Source organism: Bactrocera neohumeralis, chromosome 5 (genome assembly GCF_024586455.1).
Source record: "Bactrocera neohumeralis isolate Rockhampton chromosome 5, APGP_CSIRO_Bneo_wtdbg2-racon-allhic-juicebox.fasta_v2, whole genome shotgun sequence".
NCBI lineage: Eukaryota > Metazoa > Arthropoda > Insecta > Diptera > Tephritidae > Bactrocera > Bactrocera neohumeralis.
In genome coordinates this window covers 42,193,697-42,214,664 of record NC_065922.1, presented here as the reverse complement: position 1 = coordinate 42,214,664, position 20,968 = coordinate 42,193,697, and the positions used below count along the sequence as shown (strand labels likewise).

The 20,968-nt window shown below is 37.1% G+C and overlaps 4 protein-coding genes across 5 annotated transcripts; 3 read left to right on the top strand and 1 right to left on the bottom strand.

Annotated features, from left to right (window-relative positions):
- The first annotated feature begins 958 nt into the window (after positions 1–958).
- On the top strand, positions 959–4,213 carry LOC126759999 (uncharacterized). The gene is made up of 4 exons (XM_050475315.1): positions 959–1,590; positions 1,651–1,887; positions 2,417–2,612; positions 3,740–4,213. The coding sequence occupies exons 1-4, from the start codon at positions 1,086–1,088 to the stop codon at positions 4,185–4,187; spliced, it is 1,386 nt and encodes a 461-aa protein (XP_050331272.1). The 5' UTR covers positions 959–1,085; the 3' UTR covers positions 4,188–4,213.
- Positions 4,214–7,106: 2,893 nt separating this feature from the next.
- On the bottom strand, positions 7,107–9,870 carry LOC126759968 (uncharacterized). Its single transcript, XM_050475266.1, has 4 exons — positions 9,697–9,870; positions 8,113–9,624; positions 7,420–8,043; positions 7,107–7,346 (listed from the first exon to the last, which is right to left on the bottom strand). The coding sequence occupies exons 2-4, from the start codon at positions 9,593–9,595 to the stop codon at positions 7,180–7,182; spliced, it is 2,274 nt and encodes a 757-aa protein (XP_050331223.1). The 5' UTR covers positions 9,596–9,624; positions 9,697–9,870; the 3' UTR covers positions 7,107–7,179.
- Positions 9,871–9,966: 96 nt separating this feature from the next.
- LOC126759986 (trimeric intracellular cation channel type 1B.1) lies at positions 9,967–12,144 on the top strand. Of its 2 annotated transcripts, none has more exons than XM_050475296.1 (4): positions 9,967–10,082; positions 10,462–10,751; positions 10,830–11,102; positions 11,166–12,144. In XM_050475296.1, exons 2-4 carry the CDS (start codon positions 10,474–10,476, stop codon positions 11,443–11,445), a joined length of 831 nt encoding a protein of 276 aa, XP_050331253.1. In that variant the 5' UTR covers positions 9,967–10,082; positions 10,462–10,473; the 3' UTR covers positions 11,446–12,144. The 2 variants fall into 2 exon arrangements, with proteins under 2 accessions (XP_050331253.1, XP_050331254.1); XM_050475297.1 differs by lacking the exon at positions 9,967–10,082 and adding an exon at positions 10,233–10,396.
- Positions 12,145–14,797: 2,653 nt separating this feature from the next.
- On the top strand, positions 14,798–17,195 carry LOC126759975 (negative elongation factor D). The gene is made up of 5 exons (XM_050475272.1): positions 14,798–14,979; positions 15,038–15,750; positions 15,828–16,274; positions 16,333–16,814; positions 16,884–17,195. The coding sequence occupies exons 1-5, from the start codon at positions 14,917–14,919 to the stop codon at positions 16,913–16,915; spliced, it is 1,737 nt and encodes a 578-aa protein (XP_050331229.1). The 5' UTR covers positions 14,798–14,916; the 3' UTR covers positions 16,916–17,195.
- Positions 17,196–20,968: the final 3,773 nt, after the last annotated feature.

The window sequence follows — 20,968 nt, the reverse complement described above, 5'->3', positions numbered from 1 at the left end:
GTCGCACTCCCATGTCCCTATTGACAGTCATAACTTCGAAGTTGTAGATAATTTCGTCTATCTTGGAATCAGCATTAACACCAAAAATAATGTCAGCCTCGAAATCCAACGCAGAACACCTCTTGCCAACAGATGCTACTTCGGACTGAGTAGGTAATTGAGAAGTAAACTCCTCTCGACGAAATAAAACCAAACTCTATAAGTCACTCATTATTCCCGTTCTGCTATATGGTGCAGAGGCATGGACGATGACAACATCTGATGAGTCGACATTGCAAGTTTTCGAGAGAAAGGTTTTCGGAAGATCTATGGTCCATTGCAACGACGAATAACGTAGTCGATGGAACAATGAGCTGTATGAGATATACGACGACATTGGCATAGTTCAGCGAATTAAAAGACTGCAGCTACGTTGACTAGGACATGTCGTTTGAATTGGCAAAAACACTCCAGCTCTGAAAGTATTCGACGCAGTACCCGCCGGGAGAAGCAGAGGAAAACCTCCACTCCGTTGGCAAGATCAGGTGGAGAAGGACCTGGGTTCGCTTGGAATCTCCAATTGGCGTGACATTGCAAACAAAAGAAACGACTGACGCGCTGTTGTTAACTCGTCTATAACCGTGTAAGCGGTTTCTACGCCAGTAAAGAAGAAAAATGTATTTATAAAAGTTAGGTGTGGTTCAACGAGTTGAACAGAAGAGAAGTCATATTCGTTGAGAGGTTAGAAAACCGGAATCATAAATTACCTCTCACTGATCATTTGACCATAAACACAGGAACCTCTACACCTTTGCTTAGGCTGGGGTTAATGCAAATATCCCCTTATTTCATTTGACGAACCATAAAAGTTGTATATAAATATAAATTATAGTAGGTTTCTGAAAACTTTTCACATTTCTTTGTGTTTTACGATTTGACGCACAAATATATTTTATATTTTTATTTAACGACAGAAAAGCAGACCAATACAGACCAGACTTCGACTCGAAATAAAACAAAGGGACAATTGAATTACTACTAATATACCTAATTATATACCTTACATACTTACAAATTGTGAATATCTTCAAGGAGTGTGTTACAAAATGCCGATCCGGAAAGCTGTAGTCTTCTACAATCGTGAAAAAATTCGTTCTCAACTCGTTGAGCTCGACTATATTCAGGCACGGCGACTAAAGGGACCCATCTATTGTGCTCTAGTGAAGGAACTATATGAAGAAGGCTGCAAAATAGGTGCTGGGCACCTGAAAAACTTGGCAGAAAAAGAAGATTTCTTCTATGAAACTAAAGTCATACGAGATCGTGTTTGCGATAATGTAGAACTCTTAATGGCGCTGTTTGAGAATATACGTGTCGCCGAGAATGTGCATATACTTGGCCACGCACAGAGCTACAAAACGACCGCCATGTGCCTTCATCAGATTATTCAATTGCTGGAACCTCACAAACTTAAATTCGATTGGCTGCTCGAGGATATATATAGTGTAATAATACCAATCTGTGAATATATTGAAAGCATTGCTAATCACAATGCTGAGGAAACGATTGCTCGCATATATTTTAAAACCGCAAAATTTCATAGTTCAAGTGGTAGGTTGCCGAACAGCAAAATTAACATAAACGAATTTTTAATTTATTTTTCATTTGCAGAAAACTCCTTACCAAATGCAATCAAGTTTATGGAAAAAGCGATGGTATTGAGCCGAAATGAAGAATGGCTTTCAGACTATATAACCGAACGTGAATGGGGTGTTTATCCGACGTTGCACTTGGTGGCGGGACGTGAATTCGCTGAATTATTGTTGCGCTATGGAAGCGTTGTGGCAAAGAAAGATGCCAAGGCTGCGGAGGAGTTGTTGCACAAAGCTACAATAACCATCGCTGAAAGTAAGTTACTTCCCCAAAATTGTACCCTTTTGTCTTTCGAGTTTTAGCCTCAATGGTATTTTCCTTTCTGGCAACACAAAGCCCGTTACCGTTTTTAATCCCTGGTAACACATATCTGTTTTATGGTCACCTGAGCAGGGCAGAGTTGGTACCAATTGTGGGTATCTTTCACGTTAGACGTAGACTATAATTTTATTTAAGTAGTTTCAAGGCGTTCGGCGTCTCATAGTGTGCGCGTTCGTTAGAATGACGGCAAATCTTGGTGAATCATAATCTGATCTAATCGACTTTTTTCGATCTGTAGATAAACCAGTAGTTTTTTTCTTCCTTGTTTAGAAGCCGTTCCTTAGAGATAATCTAAATGGGCACCTTCAATGTGTAGTTTTTTACCGTTAGCAGAGATCGTCATCATAACTAGAGACCATGTGGAAAAATTTTCACACAATCTCGGCGGCTATGATGGGCACTTTCAGTCACCTTTCGTAATTTAAAATCTCTAATTATCTAATCAACCTTTTCGTTTTCAAAGTTGGTGTAGAGAAGAATAAAATTCAATACATACGTGCGCTGCTGTCACGGACTCAATACATGTTGCAATCGGAAGATTTTGATGCTGCTTCAAAAATGCTGCTAAAAGTGCGGAAAGATATGACCTCGGGGAACGAGGTGACCGATCTGAAACAGTTATTTGATCTATTTCTATATGAGGGGATATGCTTATGGAAGTAAGTAAAAAATTCAGTAAAATTGTCATACTCTCGCATACTCTAAATGGCTGTTGGTCTGTCCGAAAACTAAGATATTTGAGAAAGGAAATGTGTTCGACTCGAACTACCTTGACTAAACTCGTTGAAAATACGAACAAATCATTTACTAATTTTCACTTTCATCTCCCAATAACGGTATTGCTCAAAGGAAGATAGCTATCTACAAAAAAAATGTCAGTCATGAATCATATATCGCGAATTTTGAATTTGTTATCGATTTTTGATTGTTTTGTTGTTTAATGTTGGTATTCATATCCTTTATTTATGCTGACAAGATCGGCCAGATTTAAATGTTTAGATAGTTTTTGACAGCTGAGTCGGGTCGCCGCGAAGTTTGTATCAAAATTGCTTGCTTTCAACTAAAAACAGCTTCGCGTTGACATTGCCCTGGAGATGTTGGACTCAGTCAGCGACGAGCCAGATCTGGACCAGAAGGTCATAACTGGTGAAAAATCATGGGTTAACGGTTATGATTTCCAAGTCCAAAGCTTAATCATCCCAATGCAAGCTACCGCTTAGCCAAGACCAAAAAGTCCTCAAGTTAGGCGGGCTTGCAGCCACCGCTTCTGTGATTTTTTGTTCTCAAATCTAAACAGACCCATGAAAGGATAACGCTACGCTTCGAGCGAGGAGATAAAAACTGCATTAATAGTTATTAATAAATAAACACATTTTAAGAAATTTTTCTTAGTTCCCGAATAAGAGACAGGATCTATATATTTTCCTAACTACAATGTCAAACATAATGATCTCATTCTACCGGATACATCGGTCAATATGTAAGTCATTCTCATGAAATTAGCATTAGGCGTATTTACTGAGCACATTTCGATACCTATGAATAAACTGAATGAAATCCGTTCATATCTGCCCTATGTCCCTAAATAAATAGTTGTGTTGATTTTAATGAGGAATACTTCAGGCAATAAATCAGCTAACTTAAGCAAAGTACAGTTCGATTATTAGGTTATTGCAGACTTTGTAAAACCTTAAGATTTGCTAGAGTATCTAATGTTCGGTTCCCCCGAATCTAACTCTCCCTTAAGGTCCTTATGTACTCAAATTAAATGAAAATTATTTTCAAGCTCCAAGGATAAAAACGGTGCTATTTTGAAACTGCAAAGAGCTTTAAAATATGGACTAGAGAGTGGTTCCAAAAGCAGAGAAGCCGAAGCGCTTGTGGCTATAGGCAAGATTCATGCGGAAAACGCCTTAGAAAAAGGACCCGCTCGTCAGGCTTTCACACGTGCAAAGCAAATTTATGGGGAACTCGGTGACGTCTTGAACCGTAAGAAGGCCCGCTATATGTTGGCCAAGTTGAAAGCCGATGAGATATTCCCATTTTTCATGGATTTGCTTAAGGATAGTAAGGAGCGATTTTGTGGATTCTATAACTTGAGACAATGGAAAAATTGCTGCAAAGCGTTTTGGAAAACAATGGGTGTTGAATCATTGGAAACTGATGAAATTTATTGCCTGTTAGAGGACGATATTAAAGATACATTCGCTTGGAAAGGTGATATTTTCACTTGAATACCAACAACACTTTCCACATCACTTTCAGGCTAATCAAAATTGATTTATTTAATAAATGCAATTTCAAATGAATATCTTAGAAAGTGAATGATCTATTCCAATTAGAGTTTACATAGGACGGATTTCAGCTATACCTCAATAAGAATGAAATGGGAGTAACAGACGCAATCGCCTTGTGAAATCTCTGAGTGAATTCCGTGAAGTAGACGGAGTTTACTTTGTTACATATGTAAGTGTTGGCTATGGTAACTACTCAACTGTCTTGGAAATCATTCCTCACCATATTATTATTTGAGAGACAATAATGTGGTGCACGTTGAAGTCTGCTATAACCAACCAACTTTTATTATCCATGTTCGGTTGATATCCGGTAAGGTAACTTGCCTTCTGCTTCTTTATTGGTATCGACACCGCTTACGCTGGTCATCCTCCATCTGATCTTTACAATAGAGTGAAGTCTTCCTCTGCTTCCCCGGCGGCTAATGCGTCGAATACTCTCGGAGCTGAAGTGATTTGATCCATTCGAACGACATACCGGCATAGCCGTTGTCTCTTAATTCGCTGAACTATGTCAAAGTCGTCGTATATCTCGTACAGCTCATCGTTCCATCGACTGCAGTATTCGACGTTGCCAATGCGCAAAGGACCATAAATCTTGCGCAGAACCTTTATCTCGAATCATGCATGCCTATGCACCATATAGCAGGACGAGGATGATGAGTGACTTGTAGAATTTGGTCTTTGTTGTTCGTCGAGACAGGACTTTACTTCTCAATTGCCTACTCATTTCGTCGTAGCACCTGTTGGCAAGAGTTATTCTGCGTTGGATTTCGAGCCAGACATTGTTGTTGGTATTAATGCTGCTTCCAAGATAGACGAAATTATCTACGACTTCGAAGTTATGACTGTCAACAGTGACGTGGAAGTCAAGTCGCGAATGCGACGACTGTTTATTTAATGAAAGGAGATATTTTGTCTTGGCCGCGTTCACTACCAGACCCATTTGCTTCGCTTTATTGTTCAACCTGGAGAAAGCAGAACTAATGGCGCGGTTGTAGCCAATGATATCGATGTCATCAGCGTACGTCAACAAATGTACACTCTGGTAAAAGAAGGATGGAGTCATATATAGGAAGGATGGAGTCTTGTGTAGAATTTCACGCAAGTGAGGAAAGTTCTCTGACTGCCATTCACTTGGTAGTAGCCAGAAACGATTATTTTACATATGGCTTAAGCAGCTCATGACCTCCGGTCTTAAAACAAGTATCTTCTGGATAACCAAAAGACATCCGTTTGAAGGCGATCTAAAGTTAGCAGGCGAATCATCCCTCCGCAGGGTTGTGCACTGGGTTGAGGGTTCGCGACGTAAACAAATTTCCAAAGAAAAGGACTTTTGGACCACTTTTTAAAATACAACATATAAAACATAAATATTTCGATCTTATTTATAACGGTTAACCGGACAAAGTTCTAAGGGACATTTTAGCTTGGTTTTTAGCCCGCAACTATTGTTCAAAAACAATTCCCACAACAGCCGGACCTACGTTACCGACCCGGATCGACCCGGATTTGTCAACCATTGGCTGTTATTTCGGCGATCTAACCCTGTTTTTATTGGTGAGTTTAAGGTTAAGTTTGTCATCACTGGAGCAACTGCTAACAGTAGAGTTGCACAGTATCATCCTAACTCGTGCTGGCATTGAGTCCAAATAGAGCCTTAAGATACACAGGAAGTGGGCCACAAGTTACCTGACCCCATGCTGCCAAAGCACTACGGTGACATTAGCCCCTTCGGCTGTGCAATCTGCACCCAGTTCGCACACTTCGAAGCCACTTCAATCGAGATATTTTCAGAAAAATTACAATTTCTTTCTTTTCTCCAGCCAACTTTACTTCTTAACGCACGGGTTTTTTAACGCTCATCGCCGTCCTTATGGGCATGAGGAATATTTTGCCGGCAGTAGCACCCCCCATCGAAACTGCAGCTTTCCTGGGACTACCGTCAGGTGACGTGGATTAGATAACCTCCACAACAAAAGTTATTTATCAAAAATTCTCAAATTCTCACTCTTTCAAATACGATTTATCTTGTCAAAGTACTAGATTATGATCACTTTATTTAATTTTTTTTAAATTTCAATTCAATTTTATTATATATCATTGGAATTTAGAGGTTATGCTCTAAAGAAATCCAAAACTACAAAAATCGCTAGTTGAAGATGAAGACACGAATCACATATCGGCAGTGTGTTTATAATCATTTAGCAAGTCAAGGTACGTACATAACATTTAAATTACGCAATATACATATATAGGAAAAGTCTTACCAACATTTATATTTTTCAAATTTATTTATATATTTTGTTTTGCAATTATCGGTACGGACATTATTTTATTGTGAAATTCTTATAAAACCAACTTATACTTTAAGTGTCCAAAACTTGGATGAAATTACATTTGTAGATGTTTGTATACAGGAGACTGTATATGTTTTTCGTACTTTTACACAATTTACGTGTAAAATTTCGAACATTTTTCTTCGTAAATGAAATTACAAATTTAGCAATATTAATATAATGATATAACCATTTTTCATTAAATTACTTTAAGTAACTTTAAACTAAGTGAAACAGTAATGGTCTTATGTACAAACGTTAAAAAGAAAGATAACGCAATTTTAGTAAATGATATTCGATCAATATCATTGCAAAAATAAAGGCACCGAATAGTTGGCTAGTAAACACTAACAACTACAAACGCCTGCAAGAATTTCAAACATAAGTATAACAAATTGTCTTGGTTTTAATTTCGATTATTCAATGTAAAATACACAAATACACGTGTGTATACTTAAAACATAGGGTGAGAAGGAAGAGGGTTTTATAAACAAAATGAATTGCGGAATTACTTTTCATGTTTTTGTTTGTGTTTTTTTTGTTTTTTTTTTTTGTATGGTACCTAATTAATTAACGATCATACTGCTAAATTATCACTCGGTTGTCACTTTCGAGCTCAAAAGGTTCGTAGCTTCAACAGTAGAACCCAAATGCTTATCTTTAGAAATCTCATCAATTCGTTCCTTTACAATTCCGTCTACTATTTCACTATCTTCTATTGCTCTGTCCCCTAAGAAATTTGAATTAGCAGTGGTATCATCTGTAAAGAAAAGTTTTTTTCATTTAAAGCAAAAAATAAAACTGGCAAATTTCAAAAAGCGAATATAAATTACCATCAACAAACAACTGTAGAGATATGTCATCGTCTAATGTATCTCGCAATTTTGTATCGGTTATACAAATATTCTCAGGTGATTGGTTGTCATTTGTTTTTAGGTCGGAGATGTTGTTTGTATTCGAACTCAATTCAATGTCATCCTTCATTGTTTGCAGTGCTTCCTTTGAGCCAACAGCATTTTCATTGCACATAAAAGTGTTGACAATGTCGTTCAACGACTGAGAAGGTGACACTGAATCAATAGGTGTAAGTTGGGGAAGCTCTACTAAGTCCACGTCTATTGTTTGCTGTATTGTTTCCCCTACCACATTTTTATTATCTTCAATAGTTTTAATTTCATCGATAACCTTGTCAGTGGTGGTCAAGTTCTCAATATTTTTCATTGCCTCAGCTTCCGTATTACTAGATTGATTGGTGCTAGGAGGGAGCGGACTATCCACAGCCGATGCGAAACTTTCTCCTGATGTGTCTTGAACAGTGTCGGTATTGTCAATTGCGTCAATAGGTGTAGGTTCTAAATCACTATTTGATGCTTCATTAGTTTTTTCCGGAACAACATCATCCATGGTATTGGCGGAACTAGTTCGAGATATGCGACGTTCAGGTATTTCAATGGGCACTTCAACAGATATAAAAAATAGTTAATATGCTTCAATTGGAGAAATTTTTTTATAGAACTCATCATTACCTATATATTCACACTCGTCGTCTTCATCGTCCTCCTCGTCAACTTCAGCCGCAGTTAATCGCCGTAAGCTACTTGGAGGCATTTTTTCGTTCGCCAATTTAAGCTGTTCTTTGCGTGGGCTGGGCGTACCATCCCCTTTTAGTGGACTAAAAGATTTTTTTTCACGCTTTTTTTTACCTGGCGAAGCAAATGGCGTGCTTGAAACTACTGGAACAACAAAGAGCGAGGGGTCTAATTCGATATCGTCGACAACTTTACCATTTTCCACTTTTTTGAGACGAGCTGGAGTTACCGTTAAAGAGATCGGTACCGGATTCGTTGATTTCATGGCAGCTTCCGATGTAGACGCTACATCTGGATCACATACCGAACTCATATCTGCTTCCTCCGAATCACTGCTATCTCCAAATATTTCGACCTGATCGCGAAAAGAGACAGACAGATTTTTCGATTTTGATCGTTTTGCTTGTAACCGGCGAGCACGGGCATTAGACTCAAATATTAACATCATCGGATGCGAACACCGTTCGATTTTAACACGAGAACAAAATACGCGTTTGCCATACATTTTTATAAGATGTGTTCTCGTAAACTTAGTTGGTTTGGTGCTTGAAATTGCGGCGGCTGCATTTACTTTTTTCGCAATTGTTCCAGCACTCAACTTTTGTGATAACCTTTTTTCTTTTAGGAATCCTTCAGCTTTTATTTTTGACTTGGGTGAGCGGGTAAGTGCATTTATTTTTATGAAAAACCCAGCTGAATGTTTGGATTCTTTTTCATCACAAATTCCGCCATGTTTAGAATTAGATGACTTTTCTGAAGGTAGAATTCTATTGCTTTTATTATTTTTACCGCTATTAAGATATGATTTTTTATTTTGCGTCTGTTTCTTTTCTTTTGCATGGAACTCTTGTTTAAGTTTTGCTAAATCCTGTCTTAACAAACGCACCTTACAGCGTTTTACATTAAAATTTGTTAACTGTTGTGCTTTAACAAGCACATCTGGATCGAATAGCTTTTGTTGTGCCTTCGTGGGTGTTGACTTTTTAGGTGACTTTTCTCCATTTTTTACTGCTGATCCAGTAAAGTCCGCTGCTTTCTTGGTAAATGTTGTAGTTTTTGATGCTTTAGTAAGCTTCGGATTTTTACAATCTGAGCTTTCAATTTTTTTCCTCTCTAAGAGAACTTTAAATGGTCTTACAATTAGGCCTTTTGGAGGTGATAAACTGCGACTTTTGCTTATATTCTTCCTGACAAATGTCGTCGCAGGTGGAGGCATTGATTCACGACGCACCGCAGCATTATCTAAAGGCTTGGTTTCTGTCGATATCTTCTTTATTTTATTGGGAGTTTGCAAATTTGTATGTGATTCAGGAGAAGGTGACCTCTTAGAAGCCTTTATAAACTCACGTATATTTGTAGACTCGGCAGTTTTCAAATTTGCCGGCGTCTCTGTTTTTAGTTGGTCGAATAGCGTATCCATTTTTTATAAGTTATACCTCGCGGCACAAGCTAAAATACGCAAAAATATGTTTAGTAAATATTCATTCATAAACCGCCATTACATCCCGAATTTACACTTACTATAGTTTTTAATGTACGGCGTGTATTTTACTGTGTCAGTTTATTTATGCCTAAATAGTGATTTAAGATATATATGAGTATTTATTTAACATTTTCCTTACAATTTGCGGAATTTATGCTAAGAAAACCACCGAACTTTTTGTGCAGTGCAAAACAGACGCGTTCTTTAATGCTCTTTTCGCCGCAATGGTTTTCGCCGTTCCGATTTTGACAATTATTTTAATTGTAGAAGAGTGAAATGGATATTGCTGGCAAATCAGTGTTGTAAATCAATTTGAAAACAAAACTGCTGACTTGGAAGCACTCAAAATATTGTTGCATTGGTTTTGTGTTGTGATTTGGTGCGCCGAAGATAAAGTGAACGTTTGAAGAAGGGGTTAAGAAATGTAATTATTTAAATGAAATTTGAATAAAAATAACTCTTAATTTTTTTACCTAGTAAAGCATTTCGAATTTAGTATTGTGTATTATTTTGACTGACAGCTATAACTTATGTAATAATGACATGCGTGCTGTGCCAGTTTTCTAAAAAAGAAAAGATCCGAAAAATCTATTTTTAGCTTTTTCCCAGTATAGAGCCGCACCGAAAATTGTGCGAGACGCTTAAATAATTTTTTTGCTTAGCTCAATTCTGGTCAAGTGTACTATCTATACATTTTATATAGTGATACAATTTAAGCCGGCATAACTATATACATAAGTATATGTTAAATCTAATCTTGTCAAATAAATCTCATAAATTTGTTTAATAATTTTATTTTTTAGTTCGTCGACAAAATGGATCCAGAAGCATTCTTGGATATGGCCAATCAGGTCATAAAGTTGAAAATGTTTCCTTACTTTGACATTGCACACAGTCTGCTTGCCGCACTAGCAGTTAGAGAAGATCTAGGTTCGAATGCACAATCATTTTCACGTAAACATCCGCTTGCATGTTGGCTATCTACGATGCTTGTAATTTTCTCTGGAGGCATGGTCGCCAATGCCCTGCTTGGTGAACCTATATTGGCCCCTCTGAAAAACACACCACAATTATTCGTTGGCACAGTTGTATGGTGAGAATTTTATTATATACATATTTACATACGTACATAACATTTGGAAACATTTACTATTTAACAATCATTTAACAGGTACTTGGTTTTCTACACACCCTTTGATATCGGTTATAAAATTGGCAAGTTCCTCCCAATTAAAGTAGTTGCTAGTGCAATGAAAGAGATTTACCGTGCAAAGAAAGTTTATGATGGTGTCTCCCACGCTGCTAAGTTGTACCCAAATGCCTGGATAATTATGATTATAATTGGAACATTGAAGGGCAACGGTGCTGGATTCACAAAACTTTTAGAAAGACTGATTCGAGGAGCCTGGACACCGACAGCTATGGAATTCATGCAGCCTTCATTGTAAGACCTTAAAAAGGCATACGTTTAAAATTATTTGCTTATGTTTTTAAATATTAATTTCAGCTACACCAAAGCTTCTTTATTAGCTTCAATAATATTTGTACTGGATAAGAAGACAGACTGGATTTCAGCGCCCCATGCTTTAGTTTACTTCGGTATTGTTATATTCCTGGTATACTTCAAACTATCTTCAATTCTTTTGGGTATACATGATCCTTTCCTACCATTTGAAAATCTGTCCTGCGCAATATTCTTCGGCGGTATTTGGGATAGCTTAGCAAAAATTTTGGGACGTGGTCAAGCAAAAGAAGGTGAAGTAAAAGAAAGCAAAAAGAGCAATTAAAAGACCGATACTCAGTGGCTTTGTCGAAAATTGAAAAGACGCTAAAAGTGGTTTAAATCTATAACATCTAAATACAGCAACAACAACACAACGACCTTTTTTCGAAAAGATGAAATTAACGTAAACGATTTTCCTCTTTTTGTAATTTTGTTTTGACCACAGTACAGTTATACTACAATTGAATATTTTTCAGTTTGAAAACAAAAACGTCCTAAGCAATGTATTCTAGTCACTTTTATACCATAGTGCTCAAAATGAAACTCAAATATGTACCATAAAGTCATTCTTGTGATTGAACAACAAGTGGGTGTGCTTGCTCAATGATGAATTTGACTTTAGTGCAAAAGCGTTTTTATTGGAGTTTAATTATTATATTGTTGATTTTAGTAATTTATTATATTTTTATTTTATGATTTTTTCATAAATATCAGTAACGAGCAGAAATACATTTAATTACAAATGACTTCGAATTTTAACATTAGCATTAATGATTATATGCTAAGATCTTGCCAAATTTAATTTAAAAACTTACGTACCATCGTTTGTATATATTTAAGAAGTACGAGGAGAAAATAAAACAATAAGCTTTATATCTGATATGGCCACGAGAAAAAGTTCTCGATGTTAAATATATTTAAAGTAATTTTACAAAAACAAAAAATGAAAATAAAACAATACCTTTGAGATACCAAAATATAACTTATTTTTAAATGTTTTTGAGACGGAAACTGCGATGCAATTAAACCGTCGGGTTATTGTTATGGGAGCATTGATCAATCAATCCAATTCCTTTTTGAAAATTTATAAACTATTATTTAATTTCAAGGTGTTAGAAACATGGAAAAATTACAATTTTATTTTGCGGTGATGCAGTTCCACTCAAAGCGAAGCTTCTTGCGGTGACCATCACTACGTGGAGATCGTTTTATTAACAAATAATCTTGCGCCTGATCGAAGCTTTGTATTTTCTTTTTTATCGGGTGATTTTTTAAGAGCTTGATAACTTTTTTTTAAAAAAACGCATAAAATTTGCAAAATCTCATCGGTTCTTTATTTGAAACGTTAGATTGGTTCATGACATTTACTTTTTGAAGATAATTTCATTTAAATGTTGACCGCGGCTGCGTCTTAGGTGGTCCATTCGGAAAGTCCAATTTTGGGCAACTTTTTCGAGCATTTCGGCCGGAATAGCCCGAATTTCTTCGGAAATGTTGTCTTCCAAAGCTGGAATAGTTGCTGGCTTATTTCTGTAGACTTTAGACTTGACGTATCCCCACAAAAAATAGTCTAAAGGCGTTAAATCGCATGATCTTTGTGGCCAACTTACGGGTCCATTTCTTGAGATGAATTGTTCTCCGAAGTTTTCCCTCAAAATGGCCATAGAATCGCGAGCTGTGTGGCATGTAGCGCCATCTTGTTGAAACCACATGTCAACCAAGTTCAGTTCTTCCATTTTTGGCAACAAAAAGTTTGTTAGCATCGAACGATAGCGATCGCCATTCACCGTAACGTTGCGTCCAACAGCATCTTTGAAAAATACGGTCCAATGATTCCACCAGCGTACAAACCACACCAAACAGTGCATTTTTCGGGATGCATGGGCAGTTCTTGAACGGCTTCTGGTTGCTCTTCACCCCAAATGCGGCAATTTTGCTTTTTTACGTAGCCATTCAACCAGAAATGAGCCTCATCGCTGAACAAAATTTGTCGATAAAAAAGCGGATTTTCTGCCAACTTTTCTAGGGCCCATTCACTGAAAATTCGACGTTGTGGCAGATCGTTCGGCTTCAGTTCTTGCACGAGCTGTATTTTATACGGTTTTACACCAAGATCTTCTGTACGCACTGTACGCATTCGTGTGGTTGGTTTAATGTCCAATAAAGTAAACTGAGTGCGAAACTTGGTCACAATCGCATTAATTGTTTGCTCACTTGGTCGATTATGTAGACCATAAATCGGACGTAAAGCGCGAAACACATTTCGAACCGAACACTGATTTTGGTAATAAAATTCAATGATTTGCAAGCGTTGCTCGTTAGTAAGTCTATTCATGATGAAATGTCAAAGCATACTGAGCATCTTTCTCTTTGACACCATGTCTGAAATCCCACGTGATCTGTCAAATACTAATGCATGAAAATCCTAACCTCAAAAAAATCACCCGATATTAACAAAATGGCGTTCTCAGGAACAATTTTTCTAGATTAAAAGAAAAAAACCAACAGATAATTATTAAAAAAAATTGAAATAAAATATTTTTTATAAGGCACTAGTTTTATATTTAAAAAAAAATATATTTTTTTTTTATTTATAAAAGCTTATACAATGTTAATAACATATGTATGTACAACCTAAAACATGCAGCGATAGCTACAGAGGCTATCAGCTGGAAAGAAAAAAAATATATAAGTATATAGTTAATTGAAATCTATCGAAAGATTTTCGAGTTTCAAATGTCTCCAGTTGCCTTTGAAGTGTTATTGTTGTTGTATTGATATACCGTTAACACTAGAAAGACGGGAGCTTAGTTAAACCTCTATTGCCTGAAAGCAGTCAAAATGGCTGCCTTTGGGCAATGTTGGTATAACACATACTATATACATACATATATATACATATATATATTGGAAGTGAAGGAGGGAGAAAACAAATGATTAATTAATCCATTTATATCTTGTAGAAAAAGTCACAAAATTATTAGAAGCTATGTCTTTATTTAAATCACTATTTTTTAATTGAAATTCGAAAGCAGTCAAAATGAATTGCTTAGGCAATTTAGTGTTCAAACAGCACGATAGTTCTAGAGCGCCCGAGAAACTTTTGCTAATTACCGAGTAACTCGAAAAGTACTTTCCCAATTATTTTAAATCATGGACTAATATTTCTTCGATATAAGGCAAAAAACATAATTTTAAAATTTTTTTACTAATTTCTACTATTTATTATATATTATTCGAAATACCCAAAACTGGTCTAAGTGTTTTTGAGCCCTTGAAAGTATATAAAGTAATCTAACTTAAAAATCCGCAACAATCACCAAATAAGAACAGCAAACATCGGAGAACTAACACAATTTTTTGTCGAGAGCGAACGAAACGGGTTTCAATCAAGTTTATTGCAATTATAAATTAATATAGAGAAATAATATAAATGGACTTTTATAATTAGTCACCTTTATGACTTTATGTTGGAAACTGAATTGTTTTCTTAAAAAAATAATCCAATCAATTCTAATATTCCTTGTTAGGACGGCATTTGCTGAACACAGCAACTTTTTATAAATTCTTACCTTAATTTTTTTCGTTCTGGCAATGCTGTATACGTATTTTTCTTTTGACATTTTATATTTTACTGATTCGCCGCAATTAAATTATTATATAGTTGGCATAAACGAATGTTATTGTTTACAAAGCAAAACTTAACTTAATTAGAATCTTTGAAATACATTTTTAAAATTTAATTGAATTCAATATGGAAATGGATTATGAGGATGCGGGTTGGCAAGGACGTCAAAAGCAACCTGGCGAGGATGAGGTCAACTATATCTTTATTCTCTTGAACCATTGAAGAATTCATACGTTTGTAATTTTAGGAAATGCCCGAGGATAATCCACAGGAAACCATTCAAGAATGTCTTGAAAAATTTCTTACACCTGATTATATAATGGAACCCGGAATATTTACGCAACTAAAGCGCTATTTCCAATCCGGTGGATCTCCAGAAGAAGTTATTACAATGCTGTCGGAAAACTATAAAGCTGTTGCTCAAATGGCAAATTTGCTTGCTGAATGGCTTATTCTTGCTGGCGTAAAAGTCACCGATGTACAAGCAATGGTGGAAAACCATCTCAAAGATATGATTTTGAAGACCTTTGATCCTAAAAAAGCGGATACAATATTTACAGAAGAAGGTGAGACGCCTGATTGGTTAACTGAAATGATTGATCATCATACATGGCGTTCGCTTATTTATCGACTGGCGGAGGAGTATCCCGACTGCTTAATGTTAAACTTCACCATAAAATTAATCTCAGATGCTGGTTTCCAAAGCGAAATCACATCAATTTCAACTGCCGCACAACAAATTGAAGTATTTTCGCGCGTCCTTAAAACTTCCATTACAAAGTTCCTTAACAATCCCGAAGACATACAAGGCGCTATACAAGAATGCGCGCGCATGGTATGCCACGGACAGCATACATATGTTTACTCACAAGTACTAATTCAAGTATTAAGTCAGGAGACCAAAGGTGGCTTCAATATGAAGCGTCTATCACAAGAGATCACAAAGTATGCGCTGCAAAAGTAAGTTTAATTGAAGTAAATTAATTTAAACTGTGTTATAATAATTATTTTGTGAAAATATTTTTCTGTTTTTTTAGTAATCAAAATGTAACTCCCATCACTATGGCTCTTAATGGCTCTGCGGCATATCCACAAGCATGCCTAGCTCTGTCATCGATGCTTTCACGCAACACGCTTAATCCTGCAGATATTACTGTTTTGTTTCGAAATTATTCTGCGGCAGACCCACCACCAATCGATTTAATACGCAATCCTCAATTCCTGGAATTGCTCGTAGATTCTCTATTCAAAGCTGGAGTAAAAATTAATCCTGAACACAAGTCCAAGTATATCCATTTGCTGGCTTATGCGGCTTCAGTAGTTGACACGCCGGCAAAGAAGCGCCCTATGACCGAGCGTGTACTCAATAAAGATGAATTGAAAAGTACAATACAAGCAATCGAAAAAGTTCACGCAATTTGCAATGTTAACAAAGGTTCCACCGAACTAATTGCGGAATTGCAAACCCTCTACAATTGCATTAAGTAAATTATAAATTGAAAAAAAGAAAAAATATGTACGAATTTTACTTACAAATTGCAGATATCCAGTGGTTGGTGTTGGTGTTATACGTTGGATTGAGAACACAGTTACTGAGCCGTCTTACTTCAAACTATCAACCGACAGTTGTCCTACTCATTTGGCCATACTAGATGAAGTCGCTGCTGTGCATCCCACACTGCATCAACAGATTTTAAGGTTACTTATAAGGCTATTCGAATCGAAGCAGGATGAGCTTGAGATTTTAGTACAATTAGAAATGAAGAAAATGTTATTGGACCGAATGGTTAATCTATTGACCCGCGGCTGTGTAGTGCCCGTTGTAAAATATATTAAACAGTGCTGCGCTAAAGGTGATACAGACATATCACTCATACGGTACTTTGTTACTGAAGTACTTGAGACTATAACGCCACCATATTCACCAGAATTTGTGCAATTGTTCCTGCCAATGGTGGAAAATGAGGAAATTACGGGTACTATGCGTGGGGAGGGTGATAACGATCCAGTTTCAGAATTTATCGGTAAGTATTTTACCAATTTCCTTTTAAAAATTTTATATGAATTTTTGACACTTGTTATTTCTGTTTTAGTGCACTGCAAAGCTCGTTACACCACCGTTTAAGTTCAGTGATTACAAGTTATGGAAAATATAAGCATTATCCTGAAAGCTTATCGGACTTTAATAACAGAAATTTCTACTTCAGTGACTATTCACCACTAGGCGATGGCGGAGATATAATAATATATTTAACAATGTTATCTGCTGCAGTAACTTGTTTAAATTGTATTTAACATACAACTACACAATGTATTTCAGTTTTTACTTTTGTTTTTTTTTTCAGTTTATTTTTATGGCTTAATTCACAGTACAGTTGTATCTAAATATATTTTTGTATGACTAATTTATCGTTTTCATAATGACATAGGAGATAATGAATAATATTAACTGTAATATATTATAAAAGATTCAATATATGTTTCGTGTACAGGCTTATTGAAATTATTAATAGGGATTCGTTCCAAAACCTACAACAAATAGAAACTAGGACCTTCGCGCTTTATTACATATTGCTCGTATTATAGATCTATCTTGCAGTTTTGAAGAAAAAGTTTATAGAAAATGAAGCTAGAAACCAAAAAGGTCGAGCTTGTGAGAATAACCTCACGAAATCTTGAATGTTATACATATGTTTCAAATCTTTCAGTCGAGGTCAGGATTTTATAGTATTACTAGCACTTCTCGCGGCCGCTCTGCATAGATTTAATTTTATACTCTAATCAAAAAAGCTTCGATTCAGTACAGGCACAGGGTCAACAGACCTAATTCGTTCATTACGTTCACGCTGCGATGTGTTAGCTTATGCGCGTTCATCTGTAGTCGGTGATCGTCTTAGCAATGCCACATCATTTGCATTAAACATTCGCCGACCTACTTATATCGACCTAGCTCGTCTGGCTCGTGGCTGTAACTTTAGTTAAAATTGAGATATCTTGATGCGGGTTCTTTGGGAAAAAAATCTAGTTCGTAGATGGGCGTAATCGGATCACTGCCACGCCCATAAAACCCTATTGACCTAAAACCTACAATTTCATAACTAAGCACTAAATTAAGATATAGCACTGTAATTTCGCACAGGAGACTGAAGTGGTAACGGGCACATGTCGGCCGAAAGTTTTGAAAAAGTGGGCCCGCGCTCTTAAAGGTTTAATGTACATACTTATGTCCTAAAATCTTAAAGCTACAACGACCAAATTCGTCCAGAGCACTATTTTTAGAGCCTTTACCGACGGTGTAAAATGGATGAAGCTACTACCATAAAAGCGCGATAAGTCAATAACTAAATACGCCAAAGACAATAAATTTTACACTCGATATGATGTGAGAGGGCTCAATAGGAGCCCGGGGTAAAAACCTTACTTGACTCTCTCCATAGTTGACTTTTCACCGAAAATATTTTTCAATGTGAGAGATACATTGAAATTTGCAATGAACCGTTTCCTTAAAATAGCTTGACTTTTTCGCTAGACGATTTTATATAAAAAAAGACTGTTTACTTTTAAAAGTTTCCGAATATTTTTTGGGACTTTTTGTTGTACCTGATTTATAGGATTTATAGACCCCATTTAGGTAATAAGTCTCAAATTTGTTATCATCGAAATCAGGTCAACGTCTGATTGTGTTTAAGGTGGGATCCTGCTGTCGACAGCTTAACTCCACGGTGCTCAAAAGCACAACGGATCAATACAATGCGTCGATCAGCGCCCTGAAAACTGGGTAAACATGTTCAGTACCAATTGGCAGTGTGGCATGGACACACTAACCACCTTGGTAGGGCTCGAGGCCCATCTAAAACCTCTGCCGTACTTTGGGTCCGGCAACCGGTTGCAATGCAACTCCACATTCGACTGACAAAGTCAGTTCTTCCCGCGATTTGGGTTTTAACCACAGCCACCACGAATCTCCACAAAGGGCCAAACCAAATGAGCAGACTGGAGCGAGGGGCTACTGCTCCCCGTGGTACCAGGTTAAAGTCTTTGGTATGACCTTGTAGCCGAAGCTGCGACCAGTTGAGCTTCCATACAGCCCTGGAGTGGTGGCCAGGATCTTAGTCGCCTCTTACGACAGGCATGCCTTACCGCGGGTATATTCGGTTTCCCCCCCAATACGGCAGAAGCGTCTCGACTTAGGAAAATATTGGCACGATCGATGCACATCTTTCGATACCTTCAGAAGCCAGATCACTGTTGGAAGGTATCTAGTGAAGAGTCTAATGAATATTTGCTTTCCGGACGGCTCTGGAGACAGTAGAGACAGGGTCCTTTCCGGTAGACATAGTGCCAGATACTAATGTAAAATGGGCAATAGGCCGTTCCAAAACCTTTAAATCGCGGGATCCGATGGTATATTCTCGGCACAGTTACAGCAGTACCAGAGCTACAAAATAGCCTGGTTAACAACCATGCTTAATGGGGCATTGCTATTCAACTACTTGTATATTCCCTTGTTATGGAGGAAGCAACGATGTGCAGATCTGTCCGAAGGAGTACACCCTAAAGAGAAGGTGGTGATACCTCTCTGGACCTTAACAATGAAAAAAAAGTCGGTGGAACAGCGTAGGCTGCTGATGTGACAGTACCTGTTGGAGGAATTGAATACACTCGTTAACCAGACAATATTAAATGTTATTAAAAATGCCCGTATCGTGTAGACTGAACTTGTATGCTAACAATGCAGAGCTAGTATGTTCACTAGGAAACACAATATTCTATAAATTTCGCCGTCGTTATTAAATGGTACTAGGTTTGTTATTGGCTTCTTGGGACTAATTTTGGACAGCATGGAAAGCAAATATGGAAGCTAAGGTAAGGAAGGCAGCTACAGCACTTTACATGTGTACAAGAATGATGGGCCCAAATGGTGATTAACGGAATGGAAAATAAATACACGGTAAGACGTATAACATACAAGAATAGTCAGTATTTGCATCAGTGGAACTTTCGAAACAACGTCATGCCTGGAACTTAACGTAACTTTACACCTATTTCCGCAGACTTGTTTTGTAAGCAAATGACAGTGAAGTAAGCTCTTAGACTGAGGGAATCTTCCGATTTATTCGCCAGCAACAAGGGGCATTCTATGATACTTATAAAGTTCTCTTTTTCATCCCATTACCACGGTTTTTAAGAAATCCTACACAGTTGAATCTAAATCAGATCCGCAATAATACCCATTCTCAATATTGCCTTTCCTTCCATAGAAGAGTGGGAAAAGGCGAGGTAGACAAGAACGTAAGGTTAAGTATCTATAAGGATAACGCAAACTAGATAACCGAGTGAAAGGTGGTGTCTTCTCTGCTAAACTAGATGCCAAAATCGCCTTTTAACAGACCGCAGCAATAATAGAAAGCCTGCTTGTTCTGACAAGGAGTATGCTCATCACAAGGAACATATCTATAAATCCAGATAGCCAGGCCGCTTTCAGATCACTAAAGTCTCTTAGGGCTTCGTCTAAGTTAGTGAAAGAACGCATTGATCTCTTAATGAATCTAACGTCCTGTTTCACAACAAACCTGTAATGTGTTCCAAGTCTCAGTGAAGTCTCAGGGAATTGTGAAGCAAATTAATTATCCAGAACGGGCTCCAGCCTACAATTAAACTCCGGAAAAGTATAGATTTTATGCCTCCGGCTACTTGCAGATATCTAATCGAAAAATATGTTATAAATTTAGATGAGTCTCGGTAGAGGCAGTCTCTGACTTGTTCAACAAGCAGGCTAACGTGGCATGAATGGAATATGGGCCGCACATGCCGGCTATTAAAATTCAAAAGGAGAAATTAACTACTATGAATACTAACAGGTCCCTATATATAAATATAATATATATAACGACTATTGTAGAAGCTGTCAGGAGGTCAAAGAAGAGGAGACTATCAAGCATGTTCTAAGCGATTGTAAAGCCGAGTGTTTCTTGATGTCTCGGAGGTTGCTCAGATAAACTTTTCATGCTTATGAACTTTATCAGAAACACGCAGTGATTCAAAAAGAAGCCGATATAGTGGGAGGACTTTAGTTCCAGTGGTAATACAATGAGTCTTCTAAAAGCCTAGGTGCGTCGTAGTTATCATTTTAGATTCTCAGAAAGGACAATTATTCCTCAATTAAGAATTGAGTGAG

Coding starts and splice junctions, on each gene's coding strand:
- LOC126759975 (XM_050475272.1), top strand. CDS start 14,917: ATGGAAATGGATTATGAGGATGCGGGTTGGCAAGGACGTCAAAAGCAA. Junction 15,751..15,827: donor ACAAAGTATGCGCTGCAAAA/GTAAGTTTAATT, acceptor CTGTTTTTTTAG/TAATCAAAATGTAACTCCCA. Junction 16,815..16,883: donor TCCAGTTTCAGAATTTATCG/GTAAGTATTTTA, acceptor TTTCTGTTTTAG/TGCACTGCAAAGCTCGTTAC.
- LOC126759999 (XM_050475315.1), top strand. CDS start 1,086: ATGCCGATCCGGAAAGCTGTAGTCTTCTACAATCGTGAAAAAATTCGT. Junction 1,888..2,416: donor TACAATAACCATCGCTGAAA/GTAAGTTACTTC, acceptor TCGTTTTCAAAG/TTGGTGTAGAGAAGAATAAA. Junction 2,613..3,739: donor GAGGGGATATGCTTATGGAA/GTAAGTAAAAAA, acceptor ATTATTTTCAAG/CTCCAAGGATAAAAACGGTG.
- LOC126759986 (XM_050475296.1), top strand. CDS start 10,474: ATGGATCCAGAAGCATTCTTGGATATGGCCAATCAGGTCATAAAGTTG. Junction 10,752..10,829: donor TTCGTTGGCACAGTTGTATG/GTGAGAATTTTA, acceptor ATCATTTAACAG/GTACTTGGTTTTCTACACAC. Junction 11,103..11,165: donor GAATTCATGCAGCCTTCATT/GTAAGACCTTAA, acceptor TATTAATTTCAG/CTACACCAAAGCTTCTTTAT.
- LOC126759968 (XM_050475266.1), bottom strand. CDS start 9,595: ATGGATACGCTATTCGACCAACTAAAAACAGAGACGCCGGCAAATTTG. Junction 8,044..8,112: donor CGACGAGTGTGAATATATAG/GTAATGATGAGT, acceptor TATCTGTTGAAG/TGCCCATTGAAATACCTGAA. Junction 7,347..7,419: donor TCTACAGTTGTTTGTTGATG/GTAATTTATATT, acceptor TTTTCTTTACAG/ATGATACCACTGCTAATTCA.